At 38.7% G+C, this 24,936-nt stretch overlaps 1 protein-coding gene across 4 annotated transcripts in view; it reads left to right on the top strand.

Moving 5' to 3' along the window:
• The window catches only part of PRKCE (protein kinase C epsilon), a 536,368-nt gene that overhangs the window by 16,309 nt on the left and 495,123 nt on the right, over positions 1–24,936 (top strand). The window contains exons 1-3 of one of the 4 annotated variants that reach the window (XM_059134572.1): positions 9,384–9,478; positions 9,592–9,656; positions 21,955–22,174. In XM_059134572.1, coding sequence (XP_058990555.1) covers positions 21,980–22,174 — 195 coding nt within the window. In that variant the 5' untranslated portion in view covers positions 9,384–9,478; positions 9,592–9,656; positions 21,955–21,979. Of the gene's footprint in view, positions 1–9,374; positions 9,479–9,591; positions 9,657–19,058; positions 19,193–21,954; positions 22,175–24,936 lie in introns of those variants that run through there. The other 3 variants (XM_059134570.1, XM_059134573.1, XM_059134569.1) reach the window with 3 other exon arrangements.

The following is a 24,936-nucleotide window of genomic DNA, read 5'->3' as shown; positions in this document are numbered from 1 at the left end:
CATGAGAATTACAGTTGCTCCACATTCTTGCTGGAACTTGATATTGTCAATTTTGTTTCTTTCCATCTACCCTTTAATAGGTGGGTAGGAGTATCTCATTAGAGTTTTAATTTAATGACTAATGATGTTTATTACTAATGTGTATATTTGCCACCCATATATTTTTTTTGAAGTGTCTGTTATTTGAAGTGTCATTTTGAAGTGTCTGTTATTAATATTTTGACAATTTTAATTGGATTTTTTGATTTGTGTATCATAAGAGTTCTTTATATACTGTGCATACTAGTCCTTTATCAAGTATGACACTTGGTTTTAAGAGTTGTAAGTTATCACAGGCAGTTGCCAGCATAATGGCACACAGAAAAATGATTTCTTCTCTGACCACAAAGAAAACTGCCATTGCCAAGTGTTCTTCAAGAAGCTAGCTAATAGATGATATCAAAACCATCAACATTTTTACATACATGCCTTTTTCTGAAACCAACATCACTGCAGACAGAAAACATTCTTTGTAGAAAAGTGACCTAATTTCACAGTGAAGTATGATCACCCTAAAAGAATGCTTTAAAATTGAGAAGCTGGTACCCACAAGCTTTTGCAAACAATGTGGAAAGTTAGCTAAGCCACAGTTCATACAGCATAACTGGGTATTTTGTTTAGACTGGACCATGTTCTGAATATAAAAACATCTAAATAGCTTACCAAGAAACTTCTTAGTGGAAGTAGGTATTGAATATTATATGGGCCTTTGATAACTCTGTACCATGAGTTTTTGTCAGGAGAACCAGGTCAATAATTCCTGTAACTTTCAGGCCTGTTTCTAGGAATTATTAGCTAGGGTGTCCCAAATTTCAATGCATGCAAGAATCAGCAGCAGAGCTCCTTTTAAATGCTGATTTCTGGTCCCTAGCCTCCAAGATCCCAATTTAATTAGTTAAAGGTGGTATTTACATGTGTATGACAACACCAGGTGATTCTGATTGTTCAATGTATTACAGAAAGATTGGCCTGATTCTTATTGGGCACTTGATTTAAGAAAGTTCGAGGATTGAGCTGTAGCAGTACGGTTTCTAAATGTAGTGTTTTACTTTAAACGTGCCCTTCGAAAAGGTAAACTAGGTATTCACTATTCTTACTAGCCACACTGTACCACTACTGTGGTATAGGTTATTAATTGAAAATAGCTTTTACTTACAGATTGCTTGATATTTCTAAGATACTCTGCTAAATACTTCATATAATTTTTTTGTTTGTTTTAAAAGTAACCCTTTGAGGCAAACAGGTGATATATTTATCCCCATTTTAAGATGAAACTGAAGCTTAGAAAGTTTAATTAATCCAAAATTACAGAACACAATTAAATATATGTATTACAAATCTCAAAAGCTAAAAAATAAAGTTATATAAAATAGTTATCTACTTCAACTAAACCCATATGTTTTAGTTATCCACTGATGCATAACAAATTATCCCCAAGATATTATTTTAGTGCTGTAAATATTTTAAATAATCTGGTAAATATACCGGATGAACTGGAGTCCAGAGAGACAGAGTCTGGATAAGCAAGAGTACATGTTCAAAGATATACTGAAAATAATGTCTGGAAAAAAAATAATGTCTGCATACCATTTCATAATATAGTAAAACTTCCAATTAGAAGATAAGTAAGTTCTAGGGATATAATGCACAGCATAATGAGTTTAGTTAACAATACTATATCATGTATTTGGAATTTACTAAGTAAGATCTTAAAAGTTTTCATTACATGGAAATGTTTTATGTTGGTTGAACAGTAAATAATCTCATTAAAAAATAATTATATAAAATTAGGTCTGTCCTAATTCTAGGAAGTGTTATATCTGTACCCTAAAACACAAACCACTGAAAATTGTTCATTTCACTACTGGACCTTTAAGCTTGCTTCACCGTGCACTAGCCTTCCTGTAACAAGAAAACACAAATGCCAATAGGAATTGATAGTAATCACCTTGGATCCTGCTCGTATCCACATCCAACCAGCACTGGCTTTGATCCCTTCTCCGTCAAGTTTGAAAGCTCTGACCCTAAAAACTGTGCTTCTATGTTAGACTTCTTGAGTTCTTTTCAAAATAGGCTTGATATCTCACCGCTGGTCTGATTATCTGTTATTCTTTGCCACCCAGGATTGCCAGGATTGAGTTTGCCTACTTGAGATTTAATACTATGTTTTGTGTGTATAAAACATTCACAGTGGTCTGAGAAGTGGATCTTTGCATTTCTAAATATCATCAACAACAGGAATGAATCAGCAATGTTGTTTTAATAGCATGCATAACTGCCAACATCTTAGAGTCATTCATTGCAGTTGCTTCCTGGTTTATTTAGCAAACACTGCATATGAGCTATCATGGTAACCCAGTTGTTGCCAAGTGCACTGGTGCCAATTAAACTGTTTTCTTCTCTTTCTGAAGATATTTCTCTCCTCATTCATCTAGATGCTGCTAGATGGTTCTGCTGGAGGTCAAAGTCTAACAGAAACAGAGCATCTGATATACTTACATCTTGCCTCATGGATAGATTTATCAGGAGAAATATCAAAGAAACAATGAGGGGAACAGCTATATTGAACTTAATTTTAACCAACAAATACCTGGTTGATGATTTACAGGTGACAAAAATCCTGGGAGAAAGGGTTGATGTTAGCTGGAGTTAATGGCTGGCCAAGCACGATACTGGACTGAGGGTGAAGAGTGGCATGTACAGTGGCATAGCCCTTTCTTCACAGTGTTCATTGGCCATTAATAGGAACAAAAACAAAGTCATGTACAAATCTGAGCAAAGTAGTGGTGTCAAGAGGACTCGTGTCCAGTTGCATTTTTTAAATCTGAATTTATTTGAACATTTTATTTGTTAGCATAATTATATGATTCAAAATCCAAAATATACAAAAAAGAATATGTAGAAATTATCACCTCTGTTCCACAGCCACTTAGTACCCATCCCTATGAGCAACCTATATTACCAGATTCTTGCACATCCTCCCAGAGGAAATTATTTATATATGCAATCTAATGAAATGATATATTTTATCAAATCTAGGATGCCATCGTTGCATACATGATGCAATTATTCTGTTTATATGTACTATATATGCTTTTTATTATATATACTATATAGTATCTTATTATAATACTACAAAATAATTTTTTAAAGCCCTGCCAATTAAACCATGTCTTATTGTCAGTTATACAATGAATTCTAATTTCAGAGACATCAAAAATGTGAAAATCTGTGCATTTTATAAACAAAAATATATGATGTTTTATTTTTTTAATTTAACACAAAAGATAGCAGCCTGTGTTTTTGATTCTGTACCATGCTTACTTCACTTAACAATACCTCTTGGAGTTTATTTTGTATCTAAGGCATTTCTTTCTCCTCTTTTATGTGGGAACACTATAGAAAGTGGTGTTTAGCCAGTATGTCCTAAGTCAGAAGGTAAAAAAGGAAGGAATAAGACACTCTAGAAAAGATCATGAAAAAGCAGCAGAGGACTGGAAACAAACAAACACCAATAACCCTAATTTTGTTCCTTTCATCCCCAAGGATAAAGATCTTCAAATTGGAAAGTGTAGAACAGATACCATGAAGAAAGACTCAAGTTTTCAGTAAAAAAGAAAAATACTAAGATGATATCTAGTCAGTTTATAGGAGTTCGAGTCTCTGAGTGTGCACAAATACAAACTACAACACTAAAACACACAGATGTTACAAAATCATACATGGGAGTCACTATGAAATATGATAGAAAGAAGAGGTGACTAAAGGTTTTTGCACAAGTGGAAAATGTAGATTATAGGAAATACAGACTGGTAAAGTTTTTCATTCATTAAAAGTTCTAAAATCCATTATTAAAAAGATGGTTTATTAGCATTTAAAAATAAAAATGTCATACTATTTTTTAAATTAAAAAAATAAAAAAGAGGTAATTAAAAAGCCCCAGAATAGGTTCACTGAAAATCTTATGCCACAGCCAGGTTGTGGCTATGGTGTGGGGGAAAGAACTAAAGAGACGCTTGCTTTGCCAGCAAACTAAATTGACTGCATCTTGTCAACAATCACGACTGTTTCACCTCTGCTCCAAGTGACCTATAAAGAGCAACAAGTATGCATTGTGTATCAACTACACTTTAAAAGGATTCTCTTATTTAAAAAAAAAAAAGAAAAAGGAATAACAATCGTAATTGGGTGAAAATTGGAATTGAAATTGAATTCAAATCCTGTCTCTGACACTACGTAGTGACCTTGGGCATGTCATTTCATCTTATTTTTCTTTCTCTAAAATAAGGAGATTACATTTATTAACTGCTAAGTTTCTTCCAGTGAATTATATTTTAACTATAACCTGGTGGTAACTATATTATATATAACTGTATATATTTTAACTATAATGTGGAGAATTTGGAAGATCTAGAGTTTGTTGATGTAAGCAAAATGTCTGATGTCTCATGAAATCTGTGGAAGTGATGAAGAATTGTGGATTATATTTCTACCTGGTTCCAATCAGATTGGCATTTCTATACCATGTGTTGATTAATAAATCAAGTAAAATCATAAAATTAGGAGAAACGCTACAAAATCATCTCATACTACTTGGGGAAAAAAAAACCAATCCCTGAAATCAGTAAAAGGAAACTTAGTAATATTGTCCTTGAACTCCTCTAACCCTTGGAGGTTCCTCAAAAATTAAATACAGAGTTGCTATAGGACCTAGCATTTCCACCCTAGATATGTACCCATGAGAAATGAAAGATGTGTTCATATAAAAACTTACACATGAATGTTCATAGCACTGTTTTGTAATCGCCGGGAAGTGAAAATGACCCAACTAACCATCAGTTGGTGAAAGGATAAGATGTAGTGTATTCAAACGATGGAATATTATTTAGCTTTTAAAAGGAATGAAGTACTGATATATACTACAATATGGCTGAACCTAGAAAACATAATCCTAGATGAAAGAAGACAGACACACAGGCCACATATTGTATGGTTCCACTTACATGGAATGTCCACTATAGGCAAATTAATACAGAGAGAAAGTAGGTTGTTGGTTGGCAGTGTATTGGAGTGGGGGCAAGGGGGAATGACTGCTAATGGGTATAGAATTTCTTTTGGCAGTGATGAAAATGTTCTGAAATTAGGTAGTGGTGACAGTTATATAATCTTGTGAATAAACTAAATATTACTGAATTGCACACTTTAAAATGATGAATCTTACATCATGTGAATTGTATCTTATTAAAAAAAAAATAGGTGGCATCTGGATGATTCAGTTGGTTAAGGTCTGACTTAGGTTTGGGTCCTGATCTCAGGGTCCTAGGATCAAGCCCTGCACTGGGCTTTTCGTTCAACAGGGAATCTCCTTCTCCCTCTCCTCCCCCCCCCTTACACGTTCTCTCTATCTATCTATCAAATAAATTCTTTTAAAAAATTAATTTGAAAGGCACTTATAGAAATTCAGTGTCAGGGGCACCTGGGTGGCTCAGTGGGTTAAGCCGCTGCCTTCGGCTCAGGTCATGATCTCAGGGTCCTGGGATCGAGCCCGGCATCGGGCTCTCTGCTCAGCGGGGAGCCTGCTTCCCTCTCTCTCTCTCTGCCTGCCTCTCTGCTACTTGTGATCTCTGTCAAATAAATAAATAAAATCTTTAAAAAAAAAAAATCAGTGTCAGAGACCAGACTTCATAGTTTTATATGGTAAAAAGAAAACAGATTGTGAATTGGCTCTGATATTAATTCTGATATTAGGACATAAGACATATTATAGCTTCCCTCTGTGCTCTTTCTTGGATCACTATATCTGAGTGAAGCAAGCTGCTATGTTTTGACAACACCCAAGCAGCCCTATGGAGAGATCCACATGGTGAGGAGCTCTAGACTTTAAGAACTGAGTCCTCCTGCCAGAAAACAGAAAGAGCTTATAAGTTATGTGAATGAGCCTTCTTAGGAGTAGATTCTCCCTGTCCAGTCAAGCATTCAAATGATTGATTCATTTGGGGACTTAATGGGAGACCCAGAGCCAGAATCACCCACCTAAGCCATTCCTGGATTTCTGCCTCTTTCTTTCTGGAATGATGAAAATATTCTAGAATTACATAATGCAGTAGTGATAGTTGCACAATTTTGTGAATGTGTGAAAAATCACTGAATTGTACACTCTGAAATGATGTAAAATTACATATACTTATAACTTTAAGCAACTGAGTTTTAGGATACTTTGCTTCATGGCAATAGATGACTAAGACACATTCTTTAAAGGACACTGAACAAACCTAAATGTGACACAAGAAGGACAATCAGGAGGTCACTGGGGTGTGACACCCTGTCACATGTAGACTGCACTTGAGGTGCTTTGCTTTTGTCTGGAGTAGGAAAGTCTGAGGAGGACCTGGCTTCTGAGTGCAAATATCTTCCAGTTGGATGACATCCGCGTTATGGCTAAATAAAACATCCCTTGTCATGTCCCATCCCTCAACAACAATTCAGCATCCATCCTTGGACAAAAGTGACTTTTTGGGAACTGTGCAGTCTCACACCAAACACTAAGGAGTCTGGGAGGAATACCGCCCACACTTGTGTCAGGTAATGGACATAGAAACTTCAGTCCCAGCTGTGCACTGTGAACCAACTCCAACCCTTCTTGACCATAGTCTGGGAGCCCTGGAAAACATGTCTCAGACAATCACTCATGGATGAGATAGCCTTGTGGAAGTCCAGCTTTCCAGCGGAGAGGTTCCAGGGTACCTTTGAAGCAAAATTTAAAAATGAGTTTGGATGCCATAGTTAGTAAAGATTGGAGGAGGTGATTGCTACTTCAAAAACAAAGACAGCAATGGAAAGCTTCAAGAAACATGAAAAATCAAGGAAACGTGATACCACCAGAGGGTCACAATAATCTAGTAACTGACCTCAACAACATGAAGATCTGTATTTTATCAGATAAATGAATTCAAAATAGCTGTTTTAAGGAAATCAACAAAACTAAGAGCTGGGTTTTTTTAAATGATAAACATTGATAAACCTTTAGCTAAACTAAAAGAGAAGGTTCAAATAAAATTAGAAATGAAAGAAAAGACATAACTGATACCATAGAAATAGGATCAGAGAGACTACTCTAAATAATTGTAAGTTAACAAATTGGACAACCTAGATGAAAAGAATAAATTTGTGGAAACAAACAACCTACCAAGACTGAATCACAAAGAAATAGAAAATCAGATTAGACCAATAATGAGTAAGGAAACTGAATGAGTAGTCAAAAAACCTCTCAACAAAGAAAAGCCCGGAACCAGATGGTTCCCCTAATGAATTCTACCAAACATTTAAAGAATTAATACCAATCCTTTGCGAAGTCCTCCAAACAACAGAAGAGGAGAGAATGTTTCCAAACTCATTTTACATGGCCAGAATTACCCTGATACCAAAGCCAGCTAAGAATACTACAGGAAAAGAAAACTACAGGCCAATATCCCTGATGAATATAACTGCAAGAATTCACAACAAAGTATTAGCAAACCAAGTTCAGTAGGTAATTAAAGGGATCATAAATGATCAAATGGGATTCATCCCTGGGAGGCAAGCATGGTTCAAAATATGCAAATCAATGAATGTGATACACACCAGTGATAGAATGAAGGATAAAAATCATGTGATCATCTCAATAGATGCAGGATAAACATTTGATGAAGTTTGGCCTCCTTTTTTGATGAAAAACTCTCTATAGGGTATAAAAGCAATGTGCCCCAATATAATAAAGGCCATATATGACAATTGCACAGCTAACATTACACTCAATGGTAAAAGTTTGAAAGCCTTTCTTCTAAGGTGAGGAACAAGACAGGGGTGTGTGTCTACTACCATCACTCCATTTTAGCATAGTACCGAAAATTCTAGCCAGAACAGCTAGGCGAGAAAAAGAAATAAAAGAGCCAAATTGGAAAGGAAGAAGTAAAACTCTGTTTTCAGATATTGTGATTTTATATGTAGAAACTCCTAAGCTTTACCAAAAAACTGTTGGAACTAATCAACAAATTCAGTAAGGTTGCAGTATATAAAACTAACATACAGAAATCAGTTACATTTCTACTTGCTAACCACAAAATATCTGAAAAAGATACAAAGCAATCGATTATTTTCCAGTCTGTGTAGGCAGACCTTCTCTATGTAACTCCAACAGGGAAAAAAATGAAAGAAAGAAAGAAAGAAAGAAAGAAAGAAAGAAAGAAAGAAAGAAAGAAAGAAAGAAAGGGAGGGAGGAAGGAAGGAAGAGAGAAAGAGAGAAGAAAGAAAAAAGAAAAGATATGTTTGGATTCTTATTAAACATTTGGTAAAAGCCATAATTGACCCACATGAGAAGGGGGCCCTTTAAAGGAAGTTACCAGAAGAGTCCCAGGTGAGGCTCTGATGGCACTGTTAGAAATGTGTATGTCCTAGGTGGGAACAAAGGATATCCTCTTAGGGAAATCCAAAGTTACTTCTCCTACCAGCCACCCTCATGATATAGTATCCTATTTTAGGATACTCAGTTGCAACTTAGAGCAGACCACAGCTGAGCTGTTCTTGTCAACTGATATAAACATTTGTTCTCTCTGTATCAAACTACAAGCTGTGGAGTTCAGGATCTCTGACCAGTGCTGAATGCTGAGCAGTGGTGACAGCTAACATCCTGGTTGGGCAAAGATTTTCACAATGGTATTATGTGCATCTGCACTATCAACTTCTAGTGTTTTCATTGTGGTTTCACATAACTTCTCTCTCTTGTTTGATATCAATGCTGTGAGTAGGTGGCAGCGATGACTCTCCTCTTTTATGTGGGTGAGGACACTGAGGTTCAGAGTCGTTTAGTGATTCACTCCAAATCACACAGCTGATTAGCTGGTCAGGCAAGGACTTAGAACCTGGATCCAGTCCATATTCTAAGAGAAATGTCACAAGCAAAGCTGAACTACAGGTAAATAGATCCTGCTGGGTGGCGACCAGAGGAGTTTTTGGTAAACTTCAAAGCAAATTAAAGCAAACAAGCCAGTGAAAGAAAGACTTGTCTTAATGCATACACCCCATTTTCCAGAGATAGTCTTCCACCTGCCTCTTCTGTATTAAACTTATTCATGGAAGGAACAAGTGTGGGGTTGCTTGATTTGAAAATAGGACAGTTGGACAGTTTCCTTTCTTGGAAAAGGACAAATATCTTCTAAGGATAATAGGAAGTAATGAAAAGGAAGCATGATTTCCCCCAACTGTGGCGTGCAAGAGAGAAATCAGTGATAATAACCAGGAGTTTAAATTGGTTTAAAAACTGTATTCCCATGGTAAGCTTAACCTTTTTCTCTTAAAAGCTTTGCTGGTGCTCCCTGGGAAATTCATAAGGATTGGAGGGCAAGGGGTCTCTGGCTCTGTTCCTGGTTGCATCACCCTGAAAGCTAATGGCACAGTTCAAACAGTGAGTATACCTCTTCCAGGAGACTGTGTTCTGCAGACTGAGGGAGGGTGGACTGGGAGCACTGGGGAAGTAGAATAGGAAAAATCAACAGCACTGCCTCCTTTTTCAAACAGACTTTTGGCTCACACCAGTTCTAGTCACCAGACCTGGACTAAAACAAGCCCCAAAGGCCAAGGAGGTAGGCAACCAGTCTTATCTTTTCATCTCCAAGAGATCCATGATTCCAGGGAAACTGAGAAGCTCAGGTCTCCAGTGAACCACATAAAAGCTCTGTGTCATTTCATATGCAGAGTGGCATTTTCCCCTTAATTAGCCTAGTCACATTTCATCAAAGAGTTGATTGCTCCTTTCCAGAGATACTGAAGATGTTCTGCTGCCTGTGGTGATAGAGGGATGGAGAAACATGAATCCAATGCTTCTTTTATTCATCGTTTGTCTCAATCTTGAGCATTTTCTTACTTCCACAGGGAGACAACAGTTTCTTGTGTAGAAAACATGGGTTTGGGAGCCAAATAGACTACAGTGAGTCTTGTTTCTATCATTCACAAGCTATGTGATCATGGGCACAGTATGTCCCCTTTAAGACTCAGTTTACCCATATATGAAACATGAATACTGCCAGTACTTACCACATATAGTTCTTGTGAAAATTGAGTAAGATCATGTATGTAAATACCTAACACAGGACCAGGCTCACAGTACTTGCACAACAAACATTGGTTCCTTTTCCCCAAACTTTTATTCCTAGCTCTTTGCCAGAATCTTCAACTATGTCAGTTACTTGGTCAGAGTCACCTGGGGGAGTGAATCTACCCAAAGTGTCCTTCTTTTTACAGAAACTTGAAGGCTCTTGGGGAGACCAGGCCCTCTGAGTTGTACCCCAGGAATGAGAAAAATTTGTATTGAACAGTCTACCATACTGTTTCATCTGGTTTCCTGGGTTGAAGGCATACATCTGAAAGACATGGTCAAAGTGAGGAGTCAGGGTTGAGATAAAATGTGTGACTAAAGGTTATGAGTGTATCTTTGAGTATGGAGCAAGGCACAGGCTAACTGGCTTTCTCAGAGTTAAAGCTGGGACTCTGAAGAAAAGCTGACCTTTGTAGAGTCAATGAACTCTTCCTTATGACCTGAAGACTTCCTTTTCTTAGTCTTTTTTTCATTTAATCATTCAGCAAGCCCATACCATTTATCTTAGTTTCCAGTGGCTGTACCATAAACTAGGAGGTTTAAAGCACCAGAAATTTTCTTCTTTCACAGTTCTGGAGGCCAGAAGTCTGAAATCAAGACGTCAATAAGGCTTTACTACCTCTAGAGACTCTAGGGAATTATCCTTCCTTTCCTCTTCCAGCTTTTGGTGGTTGTCCTCATTCTTGGCTTCCTTGGCTTATGTCCTCATCATTCCAATATCTGCCTCTGTCTTCACATCACCTTCTTCTCCATGTCAGTCTCCCTCTGCTTTACTTTTAAAGGATATTTGTCATTGAATTTAGAGCCCACCTAGATAATCTAGGATGATCTCCTCATCTCAAGATCTTTAACTTAATTATATCGGCAATGACCCCTTTTCTAGGTCACAGTCACAGCTCCAAGGATTAGATTCCAGAAATTAGGAGCTTAGTGATCCTACCTTTTGAGGGTCCACCATGAAGCCTCCTTAAACCACCCAAATCTTTATAGACCAACTGATTCATGACAACATGAGCCCAAGTATAACTCCTTTCAGGCATATTTGTATTATAAATATTTTAACCTAAAAGAAAAGAGCAATTCTTAATTTAGAAGGAAAAATAATCACTAATAGTGGTATTTGAGGTACTATCAAGGAACCGTTTCTTTCTTTTCGTCATTTTCTTCCCAGAAAGCTCCCCTACTTCTACTTCTCACTTTATAGCTTTGTATTATGTGTTCAGTCCTAAACTAATCACAGGTGAGGGATGCTTTATATTTTCACGGTTGGCTTAGTGCCTTATAGACTGATCAGGAAGTCACTCCTAGGGCTAGGGAGGTCAGGGAGGACCCAGCCTCTGAGAAACACATAACCTTCCATCAAAAGCAAAACAAAACAGTCTCAAGAAGGAAGTAGGAGTTGGTGGAAGGTTGGTGGAAGGCAGCTACCATTCCTGTATGCTACCCCCTTTCCCACCAGCTGTAGCACTGACGCCTACCATACACAGTGCTCCACCACATGAATCATACCTAGTTGGGGGCACTTGGCTGGAAGGAAGATGCAAAAAAGCATTTGGCATTTCTGCATGTGCTATCCTGATAGCTCTGAAATGCCAGAGGCAACAGGAGTAGGCTTTTTTTGTGAATATCAGCCGGATCTTTTAAAAAATGTTCTTTCAAAAGACAGCTACCTTGTCATAAGGCAAACAGCCAAACATGTCCACTCAGTATTTTTAAATTACCAAGTTTTCAAAGCACCGGGAAACAAAGCTCTTTTCAGAGCCAACAGGTTGGCAAGAAGTTACAGGAAGAAAGACCCAAGATATTTGCCTTTAAATCAGCTTAGAAAAAAGTAATAATAAATAAGCCTGTAGACTATAGGAAGATTAGCTGTATCTTACTTAGCCTGATTTGAACCTGTGACCTGCAGGTAAAGGGTAAAACTTTTCCTTCCAGAGGAAATGTCAAAATGGCAATTTTCACAGAGCAACCCCTGCCCTTGAGTTAGCTAGGAACCTCCCTTTCTCTAGCTCTGTACTCAGGGAGCTTATATTTGCTTTTGATACAAGTTATACCTTGTGAGGGAACTGTCTTGATTGTTCCTGTTTTGTTATTACTCTTACCTTTCAAATCTACCTCAAGTAGCCTCTGGGCATCTTACCCACTGAGCAGCACTAATAAGAGTTAAGTTCAGGCAGTGGAGCACTGGAGAAAAACTACTGCCTCATTATGCAATTGTACTACCATGGGATATATTTTATCTTACTCATGCTATTATGCCAAAGACCTCCAACTGGCAGCCTACTAGAAATGTCTGCCTTGCAGATTTTTTTACTTTTTAAATGAACTGCCTACATTTAAAATTATAAAAATGAAAGAGTTGGATTCAAATATTTATTCTGTCTCTCCCACTCACACTCTTTCCTCTTCTAGGACTGCAGTTACATTATATATATATATTAGGCGGTTTAAAGTTGTTCCACAGCTCAGTGATGACCTTTTCATTAAAAAGATTTTTTTCCACTCTGTTTTATTTGGATAATTTTTTTTGCTATTCTTCAGATTCACTCAGTTTTTTCTTCTGTGATGTTTAATTTGCCATTAATTTAAATGCAGTTTTTCTTCTCAGATTTTGCAGTTTATATCACTAGATCTTTGATTTGGGTCTTTTTAATACTATCTGTTTCTATTTGGACATAGGGAATTCTTTTATACTTACTTTTAATATTTTTGTCTGTTAATTCTAACATCTGTGCCAATTTTTCATCATTTCAATTGTGTCAGTTTATTTTTCTCCTCATTATGGGACACATTTTTTTTTTTTAGCTTCTTTGCATATTTGGTAATTTTTCTTAAGTAGGCTCCATACCCAATGTGAACCCATGACCCCAAGATCAATTGCACTCTCAACCAAGAAAGTCAGCCAAGTATCCCGTATACCTGGTGATTTTTGATTGGATGCTAGACATTGTGAATTTTAACTCATTGCACAATGGATATTTTTATTTACCCTTAAATATTCTTAAGTCTTATTCTAGGATACAGTTAAGTTAGTTGTAAATAGTTTGATCCCATTGAGTATCCTTTTAAAATTATTAGGCAAAACTGAAGTAGTGCTCAGTCTAGGATGAGTTTTCCCTACTAATAAGGCAAGATCTTTCTTAGTATTCAATGCCCTGTGAATAATGAGGTTTCCCATTCTGGCTGTGGGAAGAGGCACTACTTCAAGCACTGGGGAGGTGCTAGATCCTCTCAGGTGGTTCTTTCCCAGGCAGGGAGTTTACCCACATATATATACTATTTGTTACTTGGGTAAAAACTTGAGGAAACCCTTTCTGTATATCTTTTCTCTAGTACATCTCACCTCTCCAATACAGCATCATGCAATTTTTAGCCACTGTGGTCTCCTAGACTGTTAGCTGTATCTCCCCAGCTCAGCAGTCCACCAGGCTATATCTGGATTTTTTCCTCACTGAACTATGTCCTGGAAACTCTCTCACTGCATTAAGCTGAGTCAATTATAGGACTTGCTTTGTTTGTTTCCCATCTCAAAGGGATCATTCTTCATTACTACCTGACATCAAGCATCTTAAAAAAAAAATCATTGCTTCTTATATTTTATCTTTTTCATGATTGCTTTGATGGATAGATATCTGGCTTGTTATTTTTAGTTGGAAGTGAAAGTTTTTCTCTTCTTAAATTTCATTATTTATTTGTATTTCACATAATGAAATAATACATGTTTAAAATTCATTAAAAAGTAAATCTACAGGGGCACTTGGGTGGCTCAGTTGGTTAAACATCTGACTCCTGATTTTGGCTCAGGTCTTGATCTTGGGGTCATGGGATTGAGCCCTGCAAAGGCTCCTCCCCAGGCTTGGGCTTGGGATTCTCTCTCCCTCTCCTGTTCCTGACCCCACTGCCTACTTGCACCATCTCTCTCTCTCTCTCTCTCTCTCAAAAAAAAAAAAAAAAAAAGAAGAAGAAGAAGAAGAAGAAGAAGTAGTAGAAGAAAAGTGTCTATAAAAGTCAGTACTTCCAGTTCAGGAAAGATATAGCAAGTAATTTAAAAACTAGACAGAAGGCTCTGAAAAGTAAATGATAGCAGACATATGTAGGAAGGAAACCAGAACTAAATGTACTAATGACCTGACCTGGTGATGAGTTCTCTTTTTTCTTTTCTGTATCTCCTGGTCTGGATTCAAAGACCAAATCCCCAAACTATACCAACTATATCCCAAAGAAAACCTCTTTCTGGCTTGAGGTGCACAAAAGGGGACAGTTCTGAATAGCAAAGTCTTTTGAGAGCTGAACAGACATTGAAACATAGTCCATAGAAGACAAATTGGAATTGTACCCTGAACTTTACAGGCTTATTGCCTATTAAAATAGAGAAGTAAACAAAATATATATATTCTCCATGGGATTTAACTGAGACAAAGAATCTTATAATATTCAAAATCTCAATTTAAATGTTTTGGATCCAATTCAAAATTACTTGACTTATGAAGAATCAGAAATAGCTCCATAACTAACAAAGGAAAAGACAACTGATAGACACCAATCTCTAGTGATGCACATGGAATTTTCAGACTTTAAGGGACCATTTTACTCATATTCCAGTAAGTAAGTATGAATATCCTTAAAACAAATGGAAAGACCATTAAAAAAAAAAATCTCAGCAGTGGGCTCTCTGCTCAGTAGGGAGCCTGCTTCCCTCTCTCTCTCTCTGCCTGCCTCTCTGTCTACTTGTGATCTCTCTCTGTCAAGTAAATAAATAAAATCTTAAAAAAAAAAATCTCAGCAGAGAAAAAGAAGTATTGAAATCAAGAACCAAATGGAGTTTTTAGAACTGAAAAACACAATAAACAAATTTTTAATAAACAAAATCTAGAAATCACTTGAGGGGATCAGTAGCAGAATGGGAAGGACAGAAGAGAGCATCAGTCTTGAAAACAGATTAATAGAAATTATCTGATCTTGAAAATACTCAAAGAGGCAATTTCAAGGGAAATTGGAAAATATTTTGAAACATTAGAAGACATTAGAAGATATTTTGAACTAAATTAAAATTTAAATACTCCATGTTAAAGTTTATGAACTACATTTAAAGCAATGCTGAGAGAAGTCTTTAGTACTAAATGCTTAAACTAGGTGATAAGAGAAAGAAAACTACACAAGGGTATCCCTCATGATTGCAGTTGTAAGAATCCTCAATAAAATATTAACAAATGAAATACAGCAATATGTAATAATCATAATACATCACGAATCTATACCAGGAAGATAAGGCTAGTTCATCATTAAAAATCAAATCAGTGTGGCTCACCATATTAACAGACTAAAGAAAAAGAAGTGATCATATTAATTGATGCAGAAAAAAGCATTTGACAAATTCTAACATTCATTTATGACAAAAGAAAAAATCTCAGCAACCTGGGAATAGGCACATTCTTAATAAAGTGTATCTATAAAAACCCACCTCTTCCTTAAGAATAAGAAAAAGACAAGTACATCCACTTTCATGATCCCTCTTCAATATTCTACTCTAAGTCTTAGTACAATTAAGGCTGGACAAAATAAATAAAAGGTATATATGTATGTATTGCAAAGCAAAAAATAAAAATGTCCCTATTTGCAAATGATATGATTGCTTACCTAAGAAGGCCCAAAGGATTTGTAAAAGAGCTTCTAAAACTGATAATGGACTTTAGCAAGGTTGTAGAATACGAGATCAGCATACAAAAATCAATAGCATTTCTGTATACCAGCAATGAATTAGAGAAAAGTGAATTTTTTAAAAATATCACCTATAATAGTTCCAAAATAAGTGATAGTTAGGTATAAATCTAAGAAAACATGTGCAAGATTTATATGCTAAAAACTAAAAAACACTGATGAAAGAAATCAAAGTAGCCCTAATAAATAAAGAGAAATATAGTTTTCATAAATCAGAACACTCATGTAGTTGTGTTAATTCTCCCCAAAGAGTTGCCAGATTTAGGGGGGAAAAAAAAATTTCAGGATGCCAAATTAAATTTGAATTTTAGATAAGCAAGGAATATTTTTTAGTATAATTAAGTTCCATGCAATATTTGGGATGTTATAATGCTAAATATTCATTTGGTTTTTTTATCTTAAGTTTAAACTTAACTGGATGTCCTGTCTATTATCTGGCAACCATGCAGGGCCTACCTGATTTTTGAGAATTAATGCAATAATAGGACTTTTTGTAGATGTAGGGAGACTGATTCTAAAATGTGAAAAGGCAAAAGACCTAGAATAACCAAAATAATTTTGGAAAAGAAAATTTGAGGACTCACACTATTCAATTTTAAAACTTAATCTATTTTTTTAAAGACTATTTATTTATTTGACAGACAGAGATCACAAGTAGGCAGAGAGGCAGGTTGGGAGAGAGAGAGGAGGAAGCAGCCTTCTTACTGAGCAGAGAGCCCCATGCGGGACCCTGAGATCATGACCTGAGCCGAAGGCAGAGTCTTAACCCACTGAGCCACTCAGGTGCCCCTAAAACTTAATCTAAAAATAAGTAATCAAGATAATGTTTAGACCTAAATAAAATAGATTTATGGAGTAAAATAAGAGAGTCCAGAAATAGATAATCACAAGTATGATCAGCTGACTTTTTAAGATAGTTTGTTTTATTAAGATAAAATTCACATCTATAAAATTTACTGTTTTAATCATTTAAAGTGTACAATCCATGATCAATTGATTTTTGACAAAGGTAGGAAGACAATTCAGTGGATAAAGGATAGTCTTTTCAACAAATGAAACAACTAGACATTTGTATGCAAAAAAAAAAAATAAATAACCAGCCTATGCCTCAGAGTATTTTATAGAAAAATTAACCTCAAATGGGTCATAGATCTATATGTAAAATCAGAAGTGTAAATTTTATATCTAAAAATCAGAGGAGAAAAAGATTGTGACCTTGAGTTTGGCTAAGAGTTCTTAGGAATAAAAAACTGACCCATTAAAGAAAAAAAAAATGATGAATTGGACTTCATCAAAATTGAAACTTTTTTCTGCAAAAGACGTTGTTAAAAGAATTATAAACGACGAGCAAATATTAACAAATCACATATCCAACAAAGGACTTGTATCCAGAATACATAAATAAACTTCAAAACTCAACAGTAAGAGAACAACCCAGTTTAAAAAATAAGCAAAAAGTCTGAACACACTTCACCGAAAAAGACATAGCATGGCCGATAAGCACTTGAAAGATGCTCAACACCGTTAGTCATTATGAAAATGCAAATTAAAACCACAGTGAAATACCTTTATACACCTATTAGAATGACAGAATGAGAGAGGAGTGAAACAGCAGCCAAAATGCTAGTGGGAATGCACAACAGCTGGAACCCTCATACACTGCCCGTGGGAATGCATAATGATAGGGACACTCTGAAAACAATTTAGCAGTGCTTTTTTAAATTTTTTTTTTTATTATTTTTATATTGGTGGTGGTGGTGGTGACAGGTGGTAGCTATAGCAGTTCTTTTTTTTTTTTTTTAAGATTTTATTTATATTTTTTAACAGACAGAGATCACAAGTAGGCAGAGAAGCAGGCAGAGAGAGAGGGAGGAAGCAGGCTTCTTGCTGAGCAGAGAGCCCGATGTGGAGCTTGATCCCAGGACCCTGGGATCATGACCTGAGCCGAAGGCAGAGGCTTAACCCACTGAGCCACGCAGGCGCCCCAGCTATAGCAGTTCTTATAAAGTTAAGTATATATTTATAATATAATCCATCAATCCCACTCCTAGATAATTATTCTTAAGAACTGAAAACTATACAGAAATGTTTATAGCAGCTTTATTTGGATTCACCAAAAAACTGGGAACACCCTAAATGCCCTTCAGTGAGTGAATGGCTAAGCAAAACATAGTATACCTTTTCAATGGGTCACTAAGTGATAAAAAGGAGCAAATTGCAGCACCTGGGTGGCTCAGTCCTTAAGCCTTTGCTTTGGCTCAGGTCATGATCCCAGGGTCCTCGGAGGGAGGCCCCAGTCAGGCTCCTTGCTCAGCAGGGAGCCTGCTTCTCCCTTGCCCTCTGCCCTCCCCCTGCTTGTGTTTCCTCTCTCGCTGTCTGCCAAATAAATAAATAAAATCTTCCCAAAAAAATCTGTGAATATATAAGAAGGAGCAAATCACTGATACACTCAACAAATGAGTGAAGCTTAAAGACATTCTGCTAAGTGAAAGCAACCAGTATCAGAAGGTTACATATTGTATGGTTCCATTTACATGATATTCTGGAAAGGGCAACACTATAGAGATGAAGACCTGATCAGTAGTTGGCAGAGCTTAGGCACCGGAGGCAATTTCACCACCAGAGGTAAAGCAAGGGAGTTCAGAGCAGCTAATGGAACTGTTCTGTGTTCTTACTGGGGTGATAGTTCTACAAATCTATATGTGTGTTAAAACTCATAGAAGTGTACATGCACACACATGTATTTCATTCATTGTAAACAAAAAGGATACATATATTGCAAATGTGTGCTCAAATGTTTAAAATGTTGAAGATGCACCATCAAAAAGTTTGAAAGTAGTTTGGAGTAGAAGTATGCCCCTCATTTTACAGTTGGAGAAACTGAGGCCAGAAAGTGAAAGTATGTTCCTTTCAAAAATGCATGAAGCAACCATAAGAGTATATTTTCTCTCGGGAGCTCTCCCTACTGCCTGACTTAAATCTCAAGCATATCCAGGCAGTTTAATTTGGCTTCTTTAATTAAGGCAGTTTCTAAATTCAGAGTTTTCTGTAACAGAATGGAATCATGGTTATATATGTGCAAGTTAAAATTGGTATGAATGAAAAACATATATATCCTATTTTGCAGAGTGTGCCATCAGCATGATCCCAGCTCCTGATGGACAGTCCTATGGCTGTTAGGGAAGATGTCTATAGGATGCCAGAGACTGCAAAACAAATAAACAAACAGATAAATTGGTGGGCGCTCTATCTAGACCACTTGAATCTGAAGCCAGGCCATGCTACCTACTAGCAGTGGGACCCCAGGTTTGGTTTGTCTCTATCTCCATTGCCATATCTGTAAATTGCACCCCAATTTTATGTACTGGTTAGAGATTTAAAACATCTCACCAGCAATTATAGTATGACATAGTACTTATACTTAACATTTTAAGATGTTAAAATGTGATTTAAAAAAAAAAAAAAACAGCATGTCTTAGAATTAGAGATAGTAATGCTTATCCCACTGGATTGTTTTGGTGATTTAAAAAAAAAGGTGTTAAAATTAATGCCTGACACATAGTTCTCAATGAATAGTTGTTAACTATCATTATGATTATATTGTTGTTATTATTACCATTACTTCTGTTATTATTGTAAGAAACAAATAGTGGAACTTGCATTGTAATAAATTGTAAAACGCCCCTCCCACTCCATTCTGCCTTCTGCCTCCCCTACCACTTTGCTGTTGAATTTTCAAGCTTTGGCACATGCAAACACAGAATGTGTGGACGTTATCAGAGGAAAAAACGTGAGAAACTTTTACCACTTCTCAATTCTTGTGAGAAAAAAACCACAATGACACTCTACGTGTTGTGTTGGCAAGGTCATTTCTTGCATTGGCACATACACCGGTTCCCACGAGTTGAGGGAATCAGAGAAGGAACTTGAACTAACAGAGCAGTGTGAGTGTCAACCTGGCACTGAAGGACAGGGGACAGGAAGCTGTGTGTAAGGTGGCGGAGCCTGTGTTTCTAGGTTTACCGTTTGCCAGCTGTGGCATGGGGCTTAGTGCCATCTCAGTTTCACTTTCTTCTCTGTGAGACAGAGAGAAATAATGACCACTTTACAGCCACTGAGGGGTGTACATAAATTAGAGCTCCAGTTGGGTTAATGGGCTGGAAAACTCAACCATGGCTACAAAAGGAAGCTGGTTAGCCACATGATTTCTTATTATTTGTATTTTAATGCAAGTTCTTTGAATTTGTCCTGCAGTCCTCTATCTTACTGTAGGAATGAGCAGTGTATAGGGGGATACCTCAGACCTGATCCCAGGCCATTCTGTTTTTCTTTTTTTCTTTTCTTTTCCTCTTTCTTTCTTTCTTTCTTCCTTTCTTTCTTCCTTTCTTCCTTTTTCCTCCTTCCTTCCTTTATTCCTTCCTTCCTTCCTTCTCCTTTCTTATTCTTATTCTTTCTTTTCCAGAGAGGGAGAGAAAGGGGGATGGGGAACAGAGGAAGAGAGAGGCTCTTCAGCAGGCTCCATGCCCAGCGAGGAGCCCAATGTGGGGCTCGATTTCACAACCCTAAGATCATGACTTGAGCCAAAATTGGGTTCTTAACTGACTGAACCACCCAGGTACCCCTCAGAGTCATTCTTACTGGGGTGCTGGACCCCGTGCAAATTCCTTTGTGTTCTTGGACCCTTCACCCAAACCTTGTTGTTCAGGAGCTACCTGGTTCAGAGGCTCTAAGTAGCCTTGGGGGAACTGTCAGTGCTAGAGATAAAAAGGATTAAAAATGAAACATTCCTTAAGGACTGAGCATGTAAAGAAACTTCCTGAGAAGTGCTCAGTGCCAGGTACTGATACGATACCCATTGTTATTCTAGAAATTAGTTGTTACAAACTCCAGGTTCAATGGAACCAGGTTCCATTGAGGCAGGCGATATGCCCAGGATCTTATAAATGAAGCCCCTGAGCTTCCAGGCTAGATTCCGCCTCACGTGGTGCTGTGCTGAAGTGACAGGCATTTAATACCACACTCAGATTGCCCCGGTGACAGTGCTGAAGGTTCCTAATGAGAACCTCCGGTCTGCTGAGTGCTAGCTAAAGATCCTTTCTTCCTTTCATTCTTTCATTTCACACCTGTCTATTGAGAGTGTTGCCTGTGCTCTAGATCTAGAAATACCCCCAGGGAATCTGACACACAACCCTGAATCCGGAAGTTCACAGAATAATGGGAAAGACCACAAGTAGACCCAGGTTTCATGTGGCCCCAAACTTAAACAATTTGAAAACAATTTCCTCTTTAGGAAAAGGGAAATAAAATTAGCAAAAGGGTCTTGGAAGGAGCAAGGGAGGGTCCTAAAGTTTAACTTGTATTAGCTTCCTTGCAATTCTGCCTTTGGGGGAAACCAATAAGCAGAACTGCTCTGACAATTATATGTATTCAGGGCTGATGGGGAAGCAGAAGAGTCTCTTAGAAGAAATGCTGTCTAAGCTATGACCCCCTTCCCTGGATGGGGCAGGGAGACCTGGCAGAGGGAATAATGGGGTATAGGATCCAGGTAAGGGAAAGAAGCTGCCATAGTTTTCAGGGAGTGAGGAGAAAAAGCATCTTTCCTCCTTCCTTCACTGCACCCCAAGGCATTGAGGTCTCTCCCACAGGGCCACATTCTAGAGGTTAACTGGACTTGTTGCAGGCAGGGTTTCTGCCTTTCCTCCCAGCTGCTTGGGAGACCTCAGGTCCCAGGAGAAGGCGTCCAGGCTTGTTGTCTGCACTCCAAGAACACAAGCTTGCATTGGGCATTTGTTGAAATCAAACAATCCAGAAAAGCTTCCTTTGTCAGAAGTTAACTTGAGGTGCAACAGGCTCCAAGCAAGAAAAGATAGGGGAAGGGGGGAAGGAGAAGTGGAGAGAGATTGACTTCTAAAATAAAATCCTTCATTGAGATTAAGAACTCGAGAGACATCTGTTCTAACCCAGAGGGGGTGAAGTTAGTATCCCCTCCAAAAGCAATCAGCAGGGTGTGCTAGTAACTCTAAGTTTCAAAGGTGATGTTCTAATACCCTTATTTCCTCTCCGTGCAGCCAGTACCCTGCCTGCTCCACCGCCATGCCAATGTACCCCCACTGGGACTCCTTCAACCCTCACAAGCCCGGGCGGAGAGTGGATGGAATGACTTGTATGTTGGAGCCCATGTCTCCAATCTGTGCACAGCTGGAGCAGCAGCCTATGTCCTGCAACGCAGTGAGGACTTGGAGGTTCACTTTCCCTGGGAAGTTCCAGAACAGTCACCACACAGAAAAGGTTGGTAATGTTGGTCATCCTAGGGAAGCCCCTTCTAGGCAACCAAGTCTGGGCTCTGCTCCTGTGTGCACTTCACCTTCTTTGATTTACTTTTTCTTCTCAGTTACCCCATTTGTAAAATGGGAATAATGATACTTGTGGTTGAGAAGGGAGCAATAAGCGGGGGAGGGTTAGATCTAAAAGTTCCCTAGGTTCGGGGTACAGAATGTTACATTTGAGGCCTCTGCCTGGTGGCTCCCTCGCCACCCCCATACTTTCACCACATACTGTGCTGCAGCCTCTCCAAGATCACCTGAAGGGAGGACCCTGATCAAGTTCAGCTGTGGGTTGAGAATGGACCTTTCTCCCAGGAAATGATAAGGGATGTCTCCTGCCATGTCACACCTGCACCAAAGATGCGAGCAACCTGGCATTGTAATGGGGGGTGGTGTGGCTGGAAGAGCAAGTCCTCTCCAGACACCTGTAGCTCAGCACACTGCTGTCTTTCTCCTGCTTCATCACCCTTCTCTTGGGCCACACCTGCACATGCGTCTTTTTTCACAGCTACAGGGTCCTTGTAGTTATTTTTCACACATCAAATGGGAAAAGAATGAGGAAAATGGAGAGGGAATCTAATTTGCACTGCTACTTAACCCAAATGGGGCATCCTACTCTCCGGCAAAGGGAGAAGGGACCAAGTAGAGGCTGCTGTTCTCTGCTCACCAAAAAGCCACGCTCTCCTCTTCTTCCTGGCTCTCGAGCAAATTATGTTTCCTTGCCTCTCTTGCGGTTACATGTGGCCACATGACAAAGTCATAGCCAACAGGATGTAGGTGACCTCACCCATAAAACCTTCCAGGCTCCATGCTGCTCCATGATTTTTTTTCTTTCTGGATGGTTCCACTGGCTCCAACCTCCAAAGTGACTGTGGAAGCCTGAAGAGACAGGGCCACCTTTTGACCTGTTAACTCACTCAATGCTCTTAGGTGAATAAGAAATTACCATCCTTTGTGTTTGAGCTTTTATACATTGGGTTATACCTGTTGGAACTGTTAGCCTACCCTAATTCATACAGAACAGAATAGCTCACAGATCTTGCCACCTCCAGGAAGCCCATGCCAATGTCTTCCTTCTTTCACCCCCATTCCTTTATCAGCTGCTACCTAATATTGCTATTTAATGGAATGTTAACTAAAATTCAGACTAGGGACTCATGTCTTCTCTATTTTGTGTCATGTCTAGCAAAGAGATGCTTATAGTCATTAGATAAATCTTCCCTTTGTGCATTTAGTGGGCAGTCCTTCTCCCAAGAATGCCCCTTCAAAGTCTTTTTCTCTGCCTCTGATAATCTTCTGCCATCCCATTTGCAATTATTTGCAGTTTCCATCTCTCTCCCTTCTTGGGGTCTTCTCTTTCCACTCCACGCCACCGTGATCTTTCCCCCCTTCAATATATTGACTGCACCTCTGGTCACAGTTTCATTGAGACAACTTTTGCATTAAATGTCTTAGCATTCTGCAGTGTAAACCATAAAATAATGGTGCATTTAAGAGATGGGCAAGGACCAAGGAAAGGAGAGAAACTGGAAAGGAGAAGTTAAGGAACAGGAAGAAAATTTTGGAGAGCTTGGATGTCATGGAAACCAAGGGGAGAGAGCATTTCAAGAAGGGAGAGGAAACAGCATCAGCTGGTGTGGTTAAGTACACTGGGGACTCCACACACGGGCTTAGCAAGGTAGAAATGATGGGTTCCCTCGATGAGCAGTGAGCTCATTAGATGGGATAGAGTGTAAGAAAAGGAGATAGGGAGCATACCTAACTCTTAAGGAATTTAGGGAGGAGAAGAGGTTTGAGAGGTGGCCAGAGAGAGGTGAGGCAGGGTGTGAGATGTTTTTTAGGATGGGTGAGTCTGACTGATGGGAAAGAATGGCAGACAGGGGGAGGTTGAGGAAGAGGATGAGAGGTGGCCAGCACCAGAGTTCCTGAGAAGCAGGGCTGGGTAATGGGTCCAGGACACAGGTGGGGGCCTGGGCTGAGGGGACCCACTTCCATGATAACTAGTGGGATGGAGGAAGGGCACTCATCCTTTCTTCTTTCCTACGTGGTTGTGGGGTTAGGTGGTAGAAAGTCAAGTGAGCCCTGGGCTGATGGCTTTGGTGTTTTGTCAGAAAAGGAAACCGAGTGATCTGCTGGAAAGAGGAGCAGCCTCCGGATGGCCCCAGTTCCCTTCCACTCCCAATACTATCCATTCTAGGGGTGACAGCAGGGTTCCTCAGCCATCTCTCACAGTTCTCACCTCAGCTTCAGGGGCAGACCTGCAGTCTAACACCTCGAAAAAACAGGGGTGGGTCCCTGGGGCACTTCTGGAAATAACATTCATTCAAGTTCTAGTTTCTCTAAATCCTGGACTGCTTCTCTTTCATTGTTCTTCCTGGACCCAGCATGGATTTAACTGGAAAATAGAGGGCCTATTGTTCTGATGCAGTGATAGGAATAGAATTCATTTTGAGAAACTTAGTTGTTAGAATTTTTTTTTTTTTAAGAGATTCAGCATCGTTTTCTCATAAGGCAGATGCTCGGTGACTGCGTTTGTCCCCTGTTCATGATGGGCATGTGGATAAAGCCAGTGGTCCCATGCCACGTGGTCTGCGCCTGGACCTATCTCCATAGCTCTCCAAGTAATCCCAGTACTCCCAGTTTTTGAAGGCCGGCTGGGCGCCTTAGCGTCCGCCAGAGGGCGCCGTTGGCTCACAGAGCCGGCCGCGGTGGCCCTAGGCCTGGGGG

This window comes from Mustela lutreola, chromosome 9 (genome assembly GCF_030435805.1).
Source record: "Mustela lutreola isolate mMusLut2 chromosome 9, mMusLut2.pri, whole genome shotgun sequence".
In the NCBI taxonomy this organism is placed as follows: Eukaryota; Metazoa; Chordata; class Mammalia; order Carnivora; family Mustelidae; genus Mustela; species Mustela lutreola.
Note: the sequence above shows the minus strand (reverse complement) of the source record. Positions and strands in the feature narration are given on the sequence as shown.